Source organism: Lissotriton helveticus, chromosome 4_1, assembly GCF_964261635.1.
Source record: "Lissotriton helveticus chromosome 4_1, aLisHel1.1, whole genome shotgun sequence".
In the NCBI taxonomy this organism is placed as follows: Eukaryota; Metazoa; Chordata; class Amphibia; order Caudata; family Salamandridae; genus Lissotriton; species Lissotriton helveticus.
In genome coordinates this window covers 1,428,647,281-1,428,663,238 of record NC_136063.1, presented here as the reverse complement: position 1 = coordinate 1,428,663,238, position 15,958 = coordinate 1,428,647,281, and the positions used below count along the sequence as shown (strand labels likewise).

General features: G+C 43.7%; 1 protein-coding gene across 1 annotated transcript in view; it reads right to left on the bottom strand.

Annotated features, from left to right (window-relative positions):
* The window catches only part of CAP2 (cyclase associated actin cytoskeleton regulatory protein 2), a 475,046-nt gene that overhangs the window by 418,145 nt on the left and 40,943 nt on the right, over positions 1-15,958 (bottom strand). The window contains exons 2-3 of the mRNA XM_078687967.1: positions 14,235-14,353; positions 6,580-6,680 (exon numbers count right to left, since the gene is read on the bottom strand). Of these exons, the coding sequence (XP_078544093.1) occupies positions 6,580-6,680; positions 14,235-14,352 (219 nt within the window). The 5' untranslated portion in view covers position 14,353. The remainder of the gene's footprint in view (positions 1-6,579; positions 6,681-14,234; positions 14,354-15,958) is intronic.

Below are 15,958 nucleotides of genomic sequence, written 5' to 3'. Positions count from 1 at the left end.
TTCTGCAAGAAAGGGCCTTTCAAATCTTTGTTTTACGGTAAATGTAAGGACTGTAGGATTTTAGCTGAGGCATCTAAATACACTGTGAATTACAATTTTGAAATTCCCACCCCAAATTATATTAAATAATATCTTTAATGGATAACTAATTTATCTTACGTTTTTCTAACTTGTTTTCATGTTTCATTTGGCTCATGTATTAGTTAATTTTCCTGGTAAAAGCCTATGGAAGTGATATGGAAGGATTTGCCCTGTTATTCTTGAGACATCAACTCAGTGCAATCTACCAGTTTGGACTTATATTCTTCCTGATGTTTGTAATGATGATATGTATTCTTACAGATGTTTTTATTATGTATATATTTTTTAAGCTTAGGTCGTACATTGGTCCACGAAATCTGTGAAATGTTTATTTTTTTTCTATTTACCTTTTATGGTCTATTGGCCAAATAAAGATCATTTGACTGACTGATTCTAACCACTTCCTAGTGCTGGTGGTTTAGTTGGCGGCAAGTTTTAAAGTGGACCCAGACTATTCTCATACTCTCCAGAATGGTGACTGTGAGGGCTCGAAGATCTTCTGTCTTGCTTCAGTTCCTGCAATTGGAGGAATTAAAACTTAACTGTGGTTTCTGTGTCTTTTTCCAAAGGTGGTTAGGTTGGGTGTTCCCAATGGTGTCATAGTGGGCCTCATTTTTCAGTTATTTTTCTTGAGGTCAACCAGATTTCATGAGTTCCTAAGGTCTGAGTGCTGTCAGTCCCACAGCTCTACTCCGATCTCTCAGTGAATATGCTTTTGTGTGACTCTGGTTGAATCAGACCTGAGTGATCGGATTTACAATGCTGGAACTTACATTTTGACTCAGTGTATTGTATGGAAAAAAGTATATTTATTTTGGACTGTGACATTCCCATGCTTTGAAAACAGTGCTACTAAGTGTGAAGTTTATTTTGTCAGTCACCAGGACCAAGTGACATACTCCAATTTCTTTAGGTTGGAGCAGAAGCTCACCAGCAATATAGATACAAGTACACAAAACTAGTTACAGAAGATAAGGACTGGCATACACAACTAGTCTTTGATTATAGGGGTTGCGAAGGTGGCTTCCCACCACCTACAGAGAGCCTCCACCTATAAAACATCTCCAAAATCTCCTAGGTGGAGAGACATTGATACTTGCACATGTTCTTCTGGGTTGGTATAGTGCAAGCCCATCAAACCATGAAAATCAAAATGTATCAAATCGGGATGACTGAAAATCCAGCAATAAATTGAAAACTGATGGATAACATAAAATTGAATCTCGCATCAGAATCGACCTGGCCTTGTTCTGCTACTAAGAAGTTAAATAGGCACAATGTCTCTAACACCAAGCAGTGGCTAGAGAGGCAAAGGGGATAAGAAGCAGACAGGAAAAGCATCATGGAGGAGTGGAGTAGTAAGAAGGAAAGTCCAAGGGGAGAAATATGTGAGGGCAGCGACAGAGAAAGTCTGTTTGGGCAGGTCATAAAAGAAAAGGATATAAGTGGTGCAGGGATCGAAAAGGAAGGTCTAGAGCACCTCCTATCAAAAATGGAAAGTACCGAAATAAGGAGAAACAAGTTTCACAGGGGGTTTTCCCTTGAAAAGGGTCAAAGATCCGACCAAAGGCAGTAAGAAGGAGATTTACAGTGGCATGACCATCCAAGCATAAAAAGAGAAGCCCTGTGACAAGACCAAGTTAGATGTGTAATGCTGAAATGGCAGGCAATACCTTCAAGACTCAGATATATATATGTTAACTGGAATGCCCATCCAGGCCTAAACTGACGTAGACGTGATTCAGAAATGGTTAAACTATAAAGTAACAGCAGATATCCAATATCCATGACATATTTGTTTACTTGCAGAGAAAGTGTACTATTACATGCACTCTAGTACAGGTTTATCTTCACATTAGTTATCCAGGAATTCTGCAGCAAGAGGCTACCCCAAATCTAATGTGGAATAGTAATATGGGAGTAGTACCATAACCGAAGCTTCGTACATTAAGTAGCATGTCCCTAAATCTATAAAACCAAATTATTTCATTCATCCAAGCTCAAGTTAATCATGCAACAATGCAGGATAAAATGACATTGGAGGCTAAGATCAATTCTGTGGCAATAAATAAAGTTGTGATGCATAATGTGTGTTTAAAGGCAACTTATTTGCAACATTATATGTTCAGCATCCTCTGATTACTATGCAATTTTAATATACTTAGGTACTGCTATGTCCTGTGTTCCTGTGCTTTAGAAAATAAACACATTATGTACAATTTAGATTTAGCAGCTACAATACATAATGATATATGCCAACAAATAATATTTTTATCATACTTGAAAGCATGGAAGATTCACTTAAATAATTTCCATTTACCATGTTTCTCTTTGTTCCAGAGTGCATTAGGTTTCATAAAAAGTACACATTGACTGCAACAGGGCACAGATCTACAAGGTTGGAAATTTGCTGTCTGGGCAAAGTCCCCCCAGATATTTATGCCCGTTTGCTAAACCCTATATTTGCTGGCAATGGAACTTTGTGCGCTTTACTTCTCCTAACGAGTGGCAAAGTGCTTGTACTTCTTCCATTCAACATAATGAATTGGTATAACTTTCCTATAAATACCAAGTATATGGTACAAAGAGGTACCCAGGGCCTGTAAGTTAAATGCTGCAAGTGAACTGCAGCACGCATTATGCCATCCAATGTAATACAATGTAAAAACAGGTATTTGCAATACAATAGGTCTCACATTTACGAGACTTTAAAATATTGGCACTGTAAACGTCAATAGCTTAAATTCTTGCAAATGCAATACAAATTGTATTGCAAAAATTGTTTGTTTCCAATCGCTCAATGGCGCGTTTGCACTTAATAGTACCCACGGCCATTTCTTTAGCTAAGCCGGGTCTAAAGAAAGGGGCGTGGCCTCTATTAAGTGCAAGTGCGGCATGGAGCGCTTGGAAACAACCCAAAAAAAAAATATTTGTAAAGCAATAGGACTCGCATTTGCGAGACCTAAAGCTATTGTCATTTACAATGCCAAAAGCTCAAACTCTCCTGAATGCGAGACCTATGGCATTGCAAAGAAGCGGCTGCCATTGTCCCGGCTGCTTGGAAAGCACGTCGTGCCTGCAGCAAGACAAAACTCACTAAAGAAAATAATGCTGACAGACTAAATAACACAGACAGTGTAACAGCAGAAGTGAAAGGGCCAGTTGTCATGGGACGCTACAAATGCAGACAAGGCGGTACTAAGGAGGGACTAACAAGCCAATTACCGAATCAGAAGCCAGCATTTACAAAGGACATAGACACAAGCCAATGAAAAATATGGGCGGAGAGTGGGCAGAGCTTCAAGTGGATACTCTAATACAGCATGCCTCGCCGAGCAGTGTATGCACTACTAAGGCTCGACCTAATGGCTGTACAGTTGCCACAATTAGCCTGAAATTTAACTACAAATTCGACCTCTCAAATTAACAAATAACGCATTTTGACAGACACAGACCTTCCTTTTAACTAATTATGAGTCACACCTAAGTACGCCTTATTGCCCATAAGGTGGGATGCATGGTATTTAAAAGTAAGACAAGTAAAAGTTTCATGTTAAACATGTCCTTACAGTAAATAGCTCCTCAAAACTATTGTCACTGTAGCAGGGTTGGCTGTTCCATGTAAAGCACTGGGATGTACTTCTTTTAAATGCCAATAATACTGTATCTCAGGAATGGGCCTATCTTTTATCATGCCCAATGCCTGACACTTTCTATACACAACATGAGGCTGTTCCCTTGAAATAGTTACAGAGCACATGAAATGCCGTCACTAGTGGTAGAAAACGTTAAAAAAGGTTATTAAACTTTATTTATACAGTAGTTATTACAATGATTTTCATGTATACTTGACACTGTTGTTGTCATCTTCTATTTTGTTTCCCATTCATTCTTCATATTGAAATTCTCATAAAATTGTTGATGTAAGTAGCATTTATGATGAAGGAAATATTCTTTCCACATTGTTTGCATTTATTTAAATATGAGGGACCTTCATTTTTCTGCTGAAAGCAATACATTGGCGGACTTTCTCTCCATCGATATGTGGCTAGACTTCTACCAGTGGCATAACATTAGCCTCCGCAGCTCCCGCGGCGCGAGGGGCCCAAACTCCAGGATGCCACCTCCAGCAATGTGCACAGGCAGCAGGCACCTGGCCTGAGAGCACCTGAATGGGTCTGAGACCGCCATGTACTTTGCAGGGGGGGGGCTGAAGTTTCATTATGCCACTGTAGACTACATTAACAATATTAATACCACCGGGGAGTGAGTTTCATCCCTTCCATTTCTCATTACAGAAATCAACAAATGAAAGGTACCAATATCTGTACTGTTTTGATAGGTATCGTTCATAATAATTGTTGGTCTTGTGAAGTTAAAACTTTTGGGGAGGTTTGATTCTGTGGCTTATGCAGTACGTGAACAAGTCTGTGGAAAACATTGTTTGCTCATAATATGTAGAATTTATCACAACTTAAAAGCAATGTTTTCCAGTAGTATGGGGTACTGCAATAACAAGCTAGCATTTGTTATAAGTGCAAGGCATTATTAACAGTGAATTAAATACCAGTGAAGTTATATCACACGTGCTATATGTGAGGCAGGTAGATCAATGCAGTAACTCTATGCGCTATGGTATTCACACTGAGACTCATGCAAAATATGCACGACATACAGGTTTATGCTTTCACCCCACCCCTTTAAGAATATTTAGCCATCTTCAATGGTGTAAATCTGTTCACTAACCCTCTTTGTGTATATTCCAAAACGTCTAAACATGTTAAAAGAGGTTGTCACAGTGTAGCCCCCAAACCAACCTCACTTGGCTAGAACTATGCATATCAAATTACCAACAAGGTGTAAAGATGGAGCAAAAATCTTTTTTTAAAAGGTTTCTCTTCACAAGAACAACTTCTAAAATACAAGATCAACATTTTTAAGCTATGCATCCTAGTATGTTTCCGAAATTGATTGCTTCTTATGTTGACTACCAATAAGAGCTAAACTTTCCTATTTCATGCATAGGCTCTCTAAGCATGTACCATTCATGTTTTACAACATGCCATTCGGAGAAAAATGCAATGAAAACAATCAATAGCAATCTCAAAAATCTAACTGCCAGGACACATGATCCGGCATGAGAGCTCAGTTTTCTCAGTGATCAACTATCACACAAGAAAGCCATGGAGGCCTAAAAAGGTGGAAGTTGCCAATGTGGCACACACTAAAGATAGAACAGATGACCTACTCTTCTAACAGGCAGAGCTGGCAATAAGGCGAACCAGCTTGTCAGAAATCCGTCAAGTCATCCCCTCTTCATATGAGTAAGCAATAGGCATCCAGGATACTCGCCTCAGTTGCTGGTGAGTGGCAGCCCTAAACTTAGACCCAGAGGGAAACATTCCACGTAGCCCCTATCAAAAGACTATAACATGTACAGCTTTCATGATCTCATTTGAGGAAAATGGGATCTGCTATCAGTGTCGGACTAGCCTATATGGCAATCAGGCAGTGCCTGACAGGCTGGTTTGATAGGCCAATGTATAATTTTTTATTTGTCTGTTTGTGGGTGTGTTTTATGGTATGCAGGGATTGCTTTTACTCTTATGTTTCATGATACTAAAACAAACATTGCATTCATCAACCTCAAATCCATGCAATCTTTCATGCTTAGCAAAACACTTACACCGCATGTCTTTCCAAGTTCATAAATGGCCCAGTTTGCACATACTGGACAGTTTGTAACCTATCTAATTCACTAATGGGGCCAATCTTATTTTGGTGCCTGGGTCTATTTCCTGTCACAGTCCGACCCTGTCAGTGTCATTCTCAACCTTCTTCCTTTCTCCCAACTAAAAGACACAGTCTTTCTGCTGTCCTGGAGCAGGAGGTATTGATCAAGGCAGATACCTTGGGTTCTGAAGTCACCTAAGAGATACAACTTTAGGATGACTGCAGGCCTTATGTCCATATTTCATCTTTATTTATCTGAATGTTCTCTCTCTCTCTCTCTCTCTTCCCCTCTCCCTCTCTCCCTCTCTCTCTAATTTTTTCCCTATTTCTCTTTTTTTCGTGAGGTTGGTGTTACTTTTGGTAACTCAGTCTGGTGGTCTCATCCTGGATCCTAATGAATGTGCTTTGATTGGCCGACAGGGTACCGCTCACAACAAATAACACCTCACAAACTCAGCACATTCGTAAAAATAATAGCTGCTCTGTCACCAGTCACATCACCCCATGCCACCTTTACAACACACTGTAAAGAATTCATAAGTCACAACAGGGCATCTGTAAGTGATTAATGCGAGAACAAGATGAGAAGCTCAAATGAGAGGAAAACACAAATAAAGCAGTGTCTACCAGGCAAGACTAATGAATGTTTCATTAGTGTGAGATATGCAATAGCTTACAGTGCTTCTCCAATATATCTCTAGCTACATCTCTAAATGTTTATTATATTGTTAAGACTCAATTTAAAAAAAATTGAAAAGCACTTACATGTGTCTCCACGTCACCACCGATGATCTTGCTGTGTTTCAAATATTCAGCAACAGTGCTGTTGAGGAGCTTGTCAAACGCCTCCACGTAGGGCGGGATTCCTGTGGGAGAAGCATGGTGTATGAGTTACCAAGCTAATACTGCCATAATGCACTTACAACTATAACTTTTACTCAATACATTTATTTTATCTTTTTCGTACATCAGCACACTCATCCATATTTGTGTTTCCACTATGACCTCTAACTTTCCAAGTACAGGAGAAAGATACATCACAATGGATGGTATCAGATGAACCCCGACTTTTGGACAAAAATTGAATACCAGAATAAATTTGAAAAAGTTAAGCTAACTGAACCCGTTGGATAGATATAATACTTTTAATGAGTTATTTTCAAATCATTCCACAAAATTGTGGTTTAGTATGGTGCAGCACAGACCCTGGCCCAACAGTAGCCCTCAATCTGGGACTGGCCTTCTTTTTACCCAGTTATATCTGAAGAAGAGAGGAGACAGAAAGGTCTAAAAAACAGGGATGGAAAAGAGTAATTGTCAAGAAGCAGGCCTGCCCAGCATCTATTTTATTTGAGACATGAACAAATAAATGAACATTTATTTGGAAAGGAGAAAATCTATCATCGGGCCAATGTACATTGGCTCTAAACGATTAACGTGAAATCAATAGCAGAAACTGGAAGTGGTTGAAAATAACCAAGCTTTAAGATTTTTCTGGAAGTAATTATGGAAGCATATATTTCTGACTGATGGATCTAAAGAGTGCCAGGCTTTGGCAGTCAAAAAAGAAAGGGGGCAACCAGTTATTTTGGCATTCCTAATAAACGGAACCACCATAAACATTTGATGAGATAGATCGCAATTGACAAGCTACAGAGAAGTACTGGAAACAAGCATAGGAAACAAGGTCCTGAATTTGCTCAATATTAAGTGATTCGGGCCTTTAAAGGATCTGCTTAAACTACATTTTTAGCAAACAAACCTATTTGTCACTGGCACAATGTATATTTATGCTGCTATATCTTTTGTAGATATTCTCATACATTTCAAATGGGTCTTCATTACCAGGTAGCACAATTATGTTTAGAATATATGCAAATTGGGTTGTATTCGTACATACAGGTAGCTTTCCCTCTGCATTGTCCCTCGAAATCACCCGTTACCCGGCCACCCGCCCAAGCGCTGTTACCTGCACGGACCGCGGCTGCTTGAAACACTCTCATATTCGAAGGAGCATGTTCCACATGGCTAAATATGTTCAGTGTGGATAAAAAAGGATCAAAAAGTTACTGGTGGGGGGGGAGGAGCATAGCGCGCATCCAAGATGTCGCGTGAGCACAGGGCTCCCGAGACCCTCGCCGCCTCCCGCATATATCCTGCCACTAATCCTGTTACAGAAGATGGGTTATTAAGGACACGACCCTGCTGACATAAAAGCTCTTTTCGGAATTCGATTTGGATGCCGGGAACCGGACTCACTCCGCTCTGAAAGTTGACGGCCTACACCGAGGAACAACCTGGGACTCGGGTCCCCGAGGTACCCGGGTGGTAATCGAACAACAACGGCCAGTGGGAGTTGTCCTGTGCCATTGAGGTACTTTCGGTTTCGTTTTTGGACTTTCTCTATCGAAACCAGTCTCCATCTGACTTCGGTGGCCCATGGTCTGCTCCTAGCTCATACGCTTGCCCAGTGCGCCCAGTGTTTAGGCTCTCTTGACATCGCCTTGTGAGAAGCCATTCATACCAGGTCTCAGAGGGCCCTCAGGGGCGCGTCGCTCAGTATGGCGGGCAAGCCTGAAAGTGAGAAACGAACGACCAAAGTCACGCACCATGGGGGCGCCATTCAATCAAATAGTATGGACCGTTACACTCGCCCCAAAGGTTCCCCCGGTGGCGTTGGCAAAACACCGGATGAGGCCGGCGATGGCTCCGCGACAATGGAAGAGTTGACCTTACGAGACGTCATGAGCGCCATTGCGGAGATGAAGACTTCCATGGGCCAGCAATATGAGACACTGGCTTTGAAGTTGGACACGGTGGCTATCGATGTTAATTTGATCAGGACCGCCCTGGCGAAGACCAATGAACGGGTCAAGTCCTTGGACATCAAAACCGCCAGTCTCACAACCGATATGTCCGATCTCCAAACCGAGGTTCGCAATCTACGCTCCTCTACTGACTTGTTCGCCCGCCGGCTGGAAGACTTCGAGGGTCGGGCAAGGCGCAACAACGTCCATATCATCGGGGTTCCGGAGAAGTCCTCCGAGATGACCACAGATCTCCTTGTGGAAGACCTGATATTGAATCAGCTGGCCCCCAAGGGCCTCAGTAACTTTTTTGCGGTCGAGCGCGCCCACAGAGTTCCGGGTGGGGAACATAATCCTGGCGCTCCGTCACGACCCATAATTGCCAGATTTTCAACTTTAGGGATAGGGACGCTATCCTGCAGGCATCGCGGACTACTGGCCCCACGAAATTTGAGAACGCTACGATTGGCTTTTACCCAGACTTTACTCAAGCCGTGCAGAAGCAGAGGATGGGATTTATGGGGGTCAAGCGGAGAATGCGAGACATTGGAATGAAATATTCTATTTTTTTTCCTGCCCGACTTCGCATCGAATACAACGACCGGACGCTATTCTTTGATCGACCTGAGGTGGTCAGCGACTGGCTTGACACTCTGCCGACGCAGCGAGATCGCACGGAGCACTTGAGGGACGCGGAGGGTGGCCTGCAGGAACAGGAGTGAGGAGTGACGACCGGCACATGCATTATATGGACTTCGCAGCAGTGGTTCGATGACTTTCTTATGGTTATGCATCTATTTGCCATACCCAGAGGCAGCAGGGGAAACGGGACTCTCCCTCCTTCAGGGGTTTTCTTTCTTTTTGTAGACTAGTTTCATGATGGGGCGACAGGCACACTGCAGGTTGGGGTGGCTCTTTGGGCTTACGCAGGGGTGCAGGGTGGGGGGATGTTTTCAAAGGGTTTTCCTGGGGGTAGGGGGGGGACTTTGTTTGCTCTTGTTTGGTTTCGAGGCAATGTTTTACGAAATATTCTGATTTTGGTGTCCGGTTCGCTGGGGGAGGGAGACCGCCTTCAACTTTCGGATGGGGGGTAGGGGGTTGAGGGTATTAAGTTGGAATGTCAATGGTCTGGGGGACAGGATAAAATGGGGTATAGTATTGCAGTTTTTGAAACGTCTCTCCCCAGATGTAGTATTGTTGCAGGAAACTCATCTAATAGGGAACACATTCCACGCAATGAATAGACGAGGGTATCGTCTGGTTGCGCACTCTGGATTCACTACTGGGTCGAGGGGGGCGGGGATTCTACTTAAGAACTCCCTCCCGTTGGGAATAGATGGAACGACTCTAGACGACAGGGGGCGATACGCAGCTATCACGGGCAGATGGGAGGGGAGGACGATTTCCATACTTTCTGTGTATGTCCCACCCAGCTTGCAAACTGCAACATTTGCTGATTTGGGGGAGGTAGTGTTGGGTCTCCCCGAGGGTATTTTAGTTCTGGGTGGTGACTTCAACTCGGTGGTTTGTGGTAGAGAAGACCGTAGCCCCCCTAGGGACCTTTTAAGGTCACAGTCTTGGCTGAGCACCTTTCTGGAAACACTGGGTCTTGTGGATTGTTGGAGGATGATGCACCCTGGACAGGTACAATACACCTTTCACTCCGGGGCGCACGGGAGCCTCGCCCGACTTGATTATGTCCTTATGCCGGCGGCACAGGCCGTCTCCGTGAGGGAGGTTAGACACCTAGCCAGGGGCATTTCGGATCACTCCCCACTGTGGCTCTCCATTGATATTCACCTGGGGGCGGGGGGTCGAGTGGCCCCGATTAATCCCTGGCATCTTCGCAATCCTAAAACCCGGGCAGGTGTGGTTAAGTCTATTGATCATTACTTCACGGAGAATGTGGGGTCGGTCTCCTCCTCCATTTCGTTATGGGAGGCCTTCAAGACTGTGGTCCGTGGTCAAGCCTTGTCGTTGATCGCTGATGCAAAGAAGCGGAAGAATGAGGAGGTGGAACGACTGGAGGCTGAAATGACTGAATTGGAGAAGGAGTTGGAGTCTGCCGCCACACAGGGTAGACTACATGCACTGCACCTCAAACAGTCGGACTACCGAGCTTTGGTGACTGACGCTGCCAAGGCTATGTGTCGTGAGCAACAGGGGCGGCTGTATGACGTGGGAGATAAAGCGGGGAAGTTGATTGCCTGGTTAGATAAGAAGGAAAGATTGAATCGTGTTGTGCCTGTGATAGAAAATGCTGATGGAATGCGAGTGGTGGACCCGGTGGAGATAGTGGAGGGTTTTGCGTGTCATTCCCAAAAAGTTTATGCGCCAGTCTCCGACAGACCGGAGGAGGATTCGCATCTGTTACTTAGAGATATCGCTCTGCCTTGTTTGTCGGACTCGGATAAAGAGCTTATGGAGTCGGAATTTTCCGACTATGAAGTAGCGCTCGCTATCCGCTCCATTCGCTCGGGAAAGGCAGGAGGCCCAAATTGTATCCCCATTGAGCTGTACAAATTACGCCCGGACAAAATGGCGCCGTATCTCCGCGAGATGTTTCTGGAAGCGCGTGACGTCGGCTCACTTCCCCGAGACCAACGACTTGCGTCCATTGTTGTGATCCATAAGGAGGGGAAACCCCGGGATCTATGTACATCTTACAGACCAATATCGCTTTTGAACGCCGAGCCCAAAATCTTGGCAAAATTATTGGCTAAAGGTGATCGGCGACTTAATACACCCGGATCAGTCTGGGTTTATCTTTCACCGCAACACCGCGCTCAACCTGCGTCGTCTTCACGGCGTCTTGGCGAGGGCGGAGTCCCTACGTGAACCGGCCATCTTGGTGTCCTTGGATGCCACGATGGCTTTCGATACGGTGGATTGGCTATATTTGTGGGCTGCCCTCGCGAAGTTTGGCTTTTGCCCTAGATTCATTGGGTGGGTTAAACTCCTTTCTGAGGCTCCGCTGGCCCAGGTGGTGGTCAATGGCAGGGTCTCGAAGTCCTTTGTTCTCGGGAGGGGTACGGGACAGGGTTGCCCGTTGTCTCCTCTGCTCTTCGCACTTGCTCTAGAACCCCTGGCGGCTTGGCTGCGATGGGAACCATCGCTTAAGGGTATTAGGTGGACCCCCGACTTTGAGACCGCATATCGTTATATGCAGATGATATCCTGTTGTACCTCACTTCCCCACGGAAGTCGTTGGGAGTGTTATTTGATGTCCTTGGCTCGTTTGGAAAGAACTCCGGTCTAGTGATTAGTTGGGCTAAATCCAGTGTCTATGCTCTTACTGGTGGCGTACCCCCGTTACCGCGCATTTGCCCGATACAAATATCGCAGATTGGATTTAAATATCTGGGGATTTTTATATCATTAGCCCCCTTGGTGCGATATGAACGCAACCTGCTCCCTCCGCTTCTCCGGCTTAAATCTGATGTAGCGGCCTGGGATAGCCTGCCGTTGTCCCCGATTGGGAGGGCGGCTCTTTTCAAGATGATGTCCCTACCCCGATTCCTGTACGCCCTTCAGAATACGCCTGATCTCGTACCAGCCAGATACTTTCGTGAGATTGAGAGCCTGCAGAGACAGCTAGTATGGGGCGGGCGTCCTCGCATCGCCTTAGCGAAACTGACTCTGCCCTGGTACGACGGGGGCATCGCACTGCCGGATATCAGGCGCTATTATTGGGCGTCTCAATTGAGTGCAATTAATCTTGCCATGTATGGCCCAACGCCAAATCCCGCATTTGAAATGGACAAATGGCTGTTGCCGGGAGGGAATTATAACAGGGCGTTGTACTCCAAGTCGGCTAGCAGGGGTCTATCGGGACCCACCGGAGTGGCAGTACGGGTATGGGGTAGTGTGAACGCCGCCATTGGGTGGTCAGACAGATTGACCAGGGCGACCCCGCTTTACGCAGCAGAGAGATTGGGAAGTGTATGGACAACGAAGGGTTTCGAGAAGTGGGACCTCATTGGCATCAGTAGGGTAGGGAACCTCTGGGTCAAAGATAGGATAAAGTCCTTTGCTGAGCTGCAGTTGGAATATGCGCTTAGTGATAGGGAACATTTCCGTTATATGCAGATCCGTCACGCACTTCACTCGGTCTTCCCGCCGGAACCGTTATCCCGGAATCCTCTCCCCTTGAAGATAGGGTGCTTGATGGCCATGTTCCGGATAGCACTATATCTCTAATATATAAAAAGCTGATTAACGATCGAACGGATTTACTATTGCAGCTCCGGGAGGCTTGGACCGGGGATGGACCTTAATGCAAAAAGCACCTTCTGGGAACCTCAGATGAGAATGCAAAGAAGTGTCAAGGCTACTAAAGCGGACCATTAGTATCCAGTTGGCGTTTTTATGAGAACCATAATACTAATCTTGAGGATTTCTAGTTCATGTAGAGGCAGCATGTTTAAACAATCCCCCATAGTGTATACATGAATGTTTGCACAGGAAACAAAATGGAGTATAAACCTGGAGTGAGAGAAGACTCATGATTTGAACATTGACGTCGGGCTACATGCATTGCTTATGCTTTAACTCACACAGCTGGCAGGCTTTTCTGCAGATTTAACTGAATCACATTTAAAGCCTCCTTCAGCTATAATTCGAGGACTTTAACTTTATATTTTTTTTATATAAATATTTTGTAGCGCTTAAGACTACTTAACATTAAAAATGCATATTAAATTGCTATTATTTATAACATTTATAAATAGAACCATTCTCATAGAATAGCTAGCTATTTTGATATTTGTAAATACTGAAATTCCATACAATTTAGCACTATACTCATTTGTTTTTTTAGATTTTTAAACTGGATTTGCCTTTGTTTTAAAGGTTTGTTTGCACTTCCGCAGAGACCCGTAATAATTAATTGATTAACACATTAGGCTTTATAACAATTTGTTTGGAATCGGAGCAGAATTATGAAGTTTTTCGTTACATATATTTTATTAGATAGAAAGATGAAAGACATTTACATTTTGACCCTAACCATGGGCAGGCAGAGTCCTTTAGGAACAGATTGCTGATGATTGTGCATTTTCATTGGCGATTTGGTGTGTGGTAGTTCACAGAATTTTCACCCATTCTCTTTGTTAAAAATCATTAACATAATTTCCAGCATTGCTCTGAAATGCAGCAGTATTTTGCAAAAATTCTTGTGGTATTTAAAATCTGATCACATATTTGCCACCATTCAAAATACATGGGGAGATTTATGGGGGAATATTGCGGAAATGTCATGTTCACGTTTACTAATATTGGAGATCAGGATGATTTAAGCAGGAGAAAACAAAAATGTACTTTTTCGCTAAAAGATCAGGAATCTTCTACCTAAATCGATTCACATGCCCCCTGTATCACCAGGTTTGCATCTGATTCAAGTGTGCAATAGACTACAGTGGTCACTCATGATACACGATACACTGCTACTAACCACTTGGATGCTAAGGCCTTTTCCATCCTTCCCATGTAATTTCCATTGAAATGAATGGCAACTCCATGACGAGCTGAGCTCGTCATGAGCGTCGAAGGGGTTTACACACAGCACTATCATACAGTATGGCATGCCTCGATTTTCAGAAGAGTGCTCCTTACCATCATTGACTCCATTGACCGAGTTACCCTCCACGTTGGCATGTGAGTGTGATAACACAGATTCAAGTCGAATGACGGCATTCTCCAGCCTTTCCATCAAACCCTGCATTTCTGCCATCCTATGAAAGAGACGATAATTTGAATATTATTTGAGCCATTTTATAATGAACACATTTTTGATTCCGTTCATGTTTCTGAGCAAAAATTCAGTTATTCAACTTCATGACTTACACAATTATTTTTTTAGAGCAAGCACACAAAAGATGTTGTGTGAAGAGCGCTTGAAAATAGTTTTACCACTGGCAAAAGTTTTGGGTAGCATTCCAACCTATTGTTTCTCATCCATTAGGCCACTCTAGACAGAGAAGCATATTAGAACATTGGAATGCTGAGAGCTCCATTCAAAACAATGGAGTGCTCCGGGCTTATAATGGCTGATATGAGCCTGGAGCTCCAACATTCCCATGTTTTTTTGTTCACAGCTCAGGCTGTGAACAAAGGCTTCAAGGAACCTGAGGGGATTCCAATCCCCTCACGCTCCCATAAGGCTTTGTTCTTTTTTGTTAGAACATTCTACCCTCTAGTGGCAGAATGTTCTAATAGCCTTATAGCCCTTCGAAGCTGGGCTATACCGGCTATTAAAGTCCCTCTCCCTTGTTAAAGGCCCTCGCCGAAGGCTGGAGAGGGCCTTTAATAGCCGGTATAGCCCTCTACGGCGGGCTATAAGGCTATATTATACAACCCAGGACTGGCTTTATGCCCTCAAAGGAGTAGTCCAGACAAAACCAAAAGGTGAGACCTCCCCTCTAAAAGTGAGCAGAAGCACCCCCAGACCAGTTTTTGCTTATGTTGGCCGTGTCAGTGAGGTATAGCTTAGATCCTGAAGCACAGGAAACTCAGATGAAAAGTTGTAGCAAACTACTATGTATACAGTTACAGTAATTACCAATGTTCTACAGTCAGTTGAATTGTGCTAACCATACTATGATTTTGTACCTTTTTGTTTAGCAGTATTTTGTAAGTGTGTATTCAGCTTTGTGTATGTAAGGTAACAGATACAGTGTAAGTCAGTAGCATCATATCACCAAAACCAAAGGTGTGTCAGAGGCATTATCACCAGTTCTTCGACCTTCCTCAATGACAGCCACTCACACAACCATTCACTCGCCCATACAGCTGCTCACACAACTAGTCACTCACCCATACAGCCAGTCACATAGCCAGACATCACCCATACATTGATCTCAGTGGCAAGCAATTTTTTTAAACAGAAAATTCGGGGCTGTAATATAATAAGGAGCACTGATTCAAAATAGGCACAGAGACTGCAACATGTTCATGAATACTGATTAAGAACAGGCACAAGAGCCAGCTGTTAACATAAGCAAAACCTAAATGCATAGTTGCTTGGAAAAGATCAGTTTAGGGCTAGCTCTTTTTGGCTGGTGGTATTATGTTCAATGATTTGAGAGTGTACAATTTTGGTGTTTGAGAGATCTGCTGGAGGGCACTCAGCGGTAGCTTAGAAATCTCTTAAGCATGTAACATGCCATTTGCCAATGTGTAGAGACAGTTTAAGCAGTGTGGCTGTTTTCTGCATAGTGTATCCTAGCGGCAAATGCTAGCGGCAAAGACCAGGGGCAGGACCCTTTTGTTTCCATTTTAAACATTAATTGATACACTATAGAAATGATTGAAGATTGCATGTCACTATATCAAGGAGT